General features: G+C 27.5%; 1 protein-coding gene across 1 annotated transcript; it reads right to left on the bottom strand.

Annotated features, from left to right (window-relative positions):
• Positions 1-3,496: 3,496 nt before the first annotated feature.
• On the bottom strand, positions 3,497-4,252 carry LOC130974418 (uncharacterized). The gene has a single exon (XM_057899307.1). It carries the CDS (start codon positions 4,250-4,252, stop codon positions 3,497-3,499), a length of 756 nt encoding a protein of 251 aa, XP_057755290.1.
• Positions 4,253-5,623: the final 1,371 nt, after the last annotated feature.

The following is a 5,623-nucleotide window of genomic DNA, read 5'->3' as shown; positions in this document are numbered from 1 at the left end:
CACGCCTCTTTTATGCTTTACTTCTGACTAGTTACGTTTTCATTTTATTACGAAAGGAAAAGTCTAAAAGTCAATACTTTTATTAAAATTTAATTAGTATTTAATCAATAAAAAAAAGTGTATAATAATAATTAACTGATAATTATAAATTATAAAAATATTGTCCCCTAGTACTACTGATGATTATAAAATTATTGTTTTAATTCTCATTTTAAAAGATTTAGCATTTAGATTTAGAATTAGGATTTAAAATTTAAATTAAAAAAATAATTGATATTAATTAAAAAAAGTTTACTATCTAATTGATTTTTTTTACTTATTAAAAATTTGTCTTATTCTACGTGATTTATCTCAAATTTAGCGAAAGAGAATTGAATTATTAAGACAAATTTTACAATTAGACCAAATTTATATTATCAATGTTCAAAGTTTATTATAATATAAATTTGGTCTAATTGTAATTATTCATAAATTATTAATGATTTTAATCTTATATATTAATGTTAATGTTTGACGAACACATTAAATTAAAAGCAATAATACGTATAAAAATGATTCTTTCTTTATTTTTAAGACATGATATTTTATAATTTTTATTTTACTGATAAAATACTAAAAAATTACCATCAGATGAATGTTTAAAAGAAGGAGAATAATCAATTTTAAAATTTAACTTTATCATAACCAAAATTTATTATAGAAACTAATTTATAAAATAATATTTTATATCCAAGTTTTTTTATTAAATAAGTCTAATTAAATTAGTCTAACATAACAAAAATCAATTATAATTAATATTATTCTAAATTTTATTATTTAATTTAATTAAATTTAGTTTATAAAAAAATTTAAATATATAATATTACTCTCAATCCATATACAAAAATCATATAATATTAAGATCCTAATTAACACTTTTGCTCAAATTAATTCCTTCATAAGATTCTTAATTAAGAATGCGTTTGGTTCTTTTATTCTTTTACAAAAATTACCTTTTTATTTAAAGAAATTAGTTTTTCTTATATTTGTATAAATTTTACTAAATAGTAATACAAAAGGTTGAATTTTCATATTCTTTTTAATTATATTAATAAATATTAAAAAAGTACTTTTTAAATAATTATTAGACCTAAACGCACTTAGGCTCCTTAAAATTTCTATTTTCTTGATCACAAAAATATTACTTACATATTAAAATTAGTCATTAAAATTAATTATTAATATATTTATGTATAAATATATATTCGATTTAATTTATTTTTAATATATATTTTATATTAATAATCATTGATTTTAATATACATATATTGGTCTTGGTCAGCAAGTAGTTAGTGACTTGGGTCATCATATATTCCTGTGTCTTGTTAGTCTTAGTGGGGTCTTCCCTAGCTATCACATGTGACCCAAATTTGGTCTCTTAAATGGTCCTACCCTATGATTCTGTTAGCTTTACTATATTCTTCTAACTTATTTTATCCTAAATTATACGTATTAAAAACAACACTAATATTTAGGAAATAATAAAAAATTAATTAAAACAGTCTATATTTATTTTATAATATTTATTAATTATTATTATAGTTAATAAATATTAAATAAAATAATTTCAAATTACTTTTTTATCATCGTAAAATCAAGATCTCATTTGTAGAGAATAAATAGTCATCTTTAAAAGACATTTTTCTGTTCTCTTTTAAATTATAGCTATTTTTTCTGCTTAAATGTTATTTTTGGTTAATAGTTTATATATGTAATATCTATAATTATACATGTATTATATCTAATTTAATATTAATTTAATTTAAGCGTAAAACTTTGATCATGTGATGCTGCAAACTAAGTCACATCTCCTCAGGTTCACTGGTTTTGTGTGTTTCTACTGTTAGATGTTTTATAAATAATCAATAATTTACGTATTTTTTGCTATTGTTAATAAAATTTTTTATTTAATTTAAAATTTTTAATTTTTGAATTATTAAATCAAATAAAATTAAAATATTTGTGTAATTAGAATTAAAAATTCAAATTTTATAAAATTTATAAATAATTATATTTTTTATCAAAAAATAAATAATTACTAATATAATTAATCAATAATTATAACACCGTTCATACTAATTTTTATATTAACAAAATAAATCATAATTAGAATAAAAATTCTACCAGCTACTAGCTAGTTACAGTGTTTGCATATATTCGTTAGGGATGGTATAAAAAATAAAATAACATAACCCTAGGATAAAACTGTCATTATCTATTTATTTATTTATGAGACATCTTTATTTTGGAAGTGTGTAATGGATAATGTACTGTATTATATAGTTGTTAAGGAAATGGGAATTCTCTAAAACGAAAAATATTGAAATAAAGTGAATAGGTTAATCATTATTAAATTTATAATTTTTATTATTTATAAATTTTATTATTTTATTTAAAAATAATTAAATATTTATTATTTTAATTTATTAATTTGTTCACCTTAAAAAACTTTAATGCATTGCTAAGTTTGCGAATCTTTCTGAACTTTCTGATATAAATCTCGATGAGAAGAAGTATGTTGTTATTTTAGTTGACAACCTGACAACAACCCGTGACTAATTGAAACTATTTTATTTTCATTTTTCTCTATCCCGTGATTATTTTGCATCTACCCGTGATTAACTTCTTAATTTTGATCCAAATTGGTAAGTTGGACCCACATAAAAACATACCACTTTACGGAACTTAAGAGCCACGAATTCGGTTTTCTCACAATAAAAATTTGGAAAAATATAGTGAAGGTAAACCAGATCGAATGTGAATTTTAAAAAAAAAAATAAATAATGAAGGTATTTTTGTTCAGACTTGTTTTATTCTTTTGAGTTTAAGAATTATTTGAATAAAATTGTAAAAAATAGATTAGAAATATGATATTGTCACCATCTATCTATTCGAAATTTTTTATATTTCGAATTTTTTATTCTCAACGATGATATGGTAATTATATCTGTAAAAATTTTAACATTCAAATTAATATGGGTCAAGAATTAAGATAGAAATTATACATGAGTACATTTATTTAAAATAGTATATATATCTAAGTTTAATTGATTTTAAGATAGTAAAAATTGTCTTTTTTACTAGTTAGTTTTTATTTGAGTTATTTTTTTATGATTATCTTTTTATGAGATGCTCTCTTTTTTTATATCATGCTCTTTTTTTGTTCTCTTTAATTAACTCTATTTATCATCAATATTATAACTTTTTTTTTAAAGTGAAAATAATAGTTACAGTATTACCACTAAATTTATAAAGTTTTTTTTTTTTCTAAAGATAGTAGGTTATATTTCATTAATTATTGAAAAATAAAATACAAAGATGTCCAAAAGCAGGACAGCATAATGAAAGATGGGAATTTCCCAAAAACACTACACTGAAGGTATTCATCCAACGGTGCAAGGTCGAAAAACGAAAAAAATCTTAAAGAAGAAAAAATGATAAATCAAATTGAATGCAACTAAGAGCTTGCCTCATGGAGATGACGACCTAAACTGGGAGTTCTTTGGATTTCACGGAGCAACTTGACAGAGCTTGCTAGAATGGCAGACGGCATTGAAGTAGAACCTTCAAAAATCAACTGGTTGCGAGCTTTCCAGCAGTTCCAGCAAATGATGGCAAGCAATTGAGGATTACGGTCATCATTTTTCAACAGGTTAAGCATCTCTGTTGATGCAATCCACCATGTCCAAAAGTCGTTAGGACTCTGAGGGGGAAGACAGTCACGAAGATAACTCTGAGACCATACATCTTTAATTCTAGAGCAATCGATCAAACAATGAGTGACTGTTTCGGTGGCTTCATGACAGCAGGGGCATATTGGTGATATAGATGGGATGCGGTGATGAATCTGAGCAAGCACCGGGAGCCGGCCATGGAGAGCTTTACAGATAAATAGCTTAATTTTGTGAGGCAAGTACAACTTCCATAGATCAATCCACGGCTTTTTCTGTTGCATATAATTAGGGCAAAGCTCCAGAGGCGAATGGTAGAATAAATAGCCAATTCTGTAACCTGAAGCTGTATCATATTGTTTGGATTTGTTTAAATCCCATTGCAATTTGTCTCTACTCTGCTGAATTTTAACTGACAAAATCCTGTTTGCAATGTCTTGGGGAAATAATTCTTGAATAAGATTCTGTTTCCAATTCCTATCTTCAGTAATTAGATCTTTAACTCTTGGAACCAACTCAGCAATAGCTTGTCTATTTGGCATGTCAGAAATCATTAAAGGATACGGAGGAGGCAGCTAAGGATCCTCAAAGGTTCGGATATTCTCTCCAGTACCCACAGCTCAATTAAGACCTTTTTCAACAATCTTCCGGCCTTCCAGTATACTCCTCCATCCCTAAGAAGGTAAGACTCCAATTTCTGCCGTTATAGCATTACCATTGCTAAAGTATTTACCTCTTAGGATTTTGGATAATAAGGAAGTAGGCTGTGTTACAAGTCGCCAAAACTGTTTGCCTAAAAGCGCCAGATTTTGGATTCTGAGATCTTTAAATCCAAGGCCTCCTTCTTTTCGTGGGCGAGTCATAGTGTCCCAGCTAATCCAAGCCATCCGCCTTTCATAACCTTTTTGTCCCCACCAGAACTGAGAAAGTAGAGAGTGAATTTCTGAGATTAAACCATCAGGCAACTTGAAGCAAGACAATGTATAAATAGGAATAGCTTCTCCCACTGCCTTAAGCAATACGTGTCTACCACCTGACGATAGAAGATTGCGCTTCCACCCTTGGATTTTTTTCCGAACCTTTTCTTTGATTATACTAAAAGAAGCCTTTTTCGATTTAGAGACTGTAGAAGGCAAACCAAGGTATTTATCCTGAGCCCCAATATGATTAATATTCATAGAGTTAGCCAGTAGTGTACGAGTAGTGGATGGAGTGTTATGGCTAAAGAATACAGCAGATTTATTAAGATTTACCCTCTGGCCACAGATGCTTTCATAAGAATTCAATAAATGCAGGATATTTGAACATGCTTCAGGATTAGCCTTACAGAATAAGATGGAATCATCAGCAAAGAGGAGGTGGTTGACCTTGGGACATCGTCTATGTATCTGAAGACCCTGAATTAGTCTGTTTTGTTCTGCCTTGTGTAGCAAGAAGGAGAGACCTTCTGCACAGAAAAGAAAAAGATAGGGAGATAGAGGATCTCCTTGTCGAATACCTCTATTTGGTTTGAAGAAACCATAAGGTTGTCCTTCCACAATAACAGAATAAGAAACAGTTGTCACTAATTCTCGAATCCACATGATCCACCGGGAGTCAAAACCAAACTTCTCCAATATAAACCAAAGAAAGTGTCATTCCACCCTATCATATACCTTACTCATATCTAATTTTAGCGCCATTTCATTTTCGAGTCCCCTTTTTTTGTTCTTCAAGTAATGCATACACTCGTGAGCAATGAGGATATTATCAGAGATTAATCTGCCTTTAATAAAAGCACTCTGCGTAGGGCTAATTAGTCTATTCATCATACCCTGAAGTCTATGTACAAATACTTTGGAGATAATCTTGTAAAAGACTGAAGATAGGCTTATTGGTCTTACCTGAGTCATATCTTTAGCATCAGAAATCTT

Source organism: Arachis stenosperma, chromosome 4, assembly GCF_014773155.1.
Source record: "Arachis stenosperma cultivar V10309 chromosome 4, arast.V10309.gnm1.PFL2, whole genome shotgun sequence".
In the NCBI taxonomy this organism is placed as follows: domain Eukaryota; kingdom Viridiplantae; phylum Streptophyta; class Magnoliopsida; order Fabales; family Fabaceae; genus Arachis; species Arachis stenosperma.
Note: the sequence above shows the minus strand (reverse complement) of the source record. Positions and strands in the feature narration are given on the sequence as shown.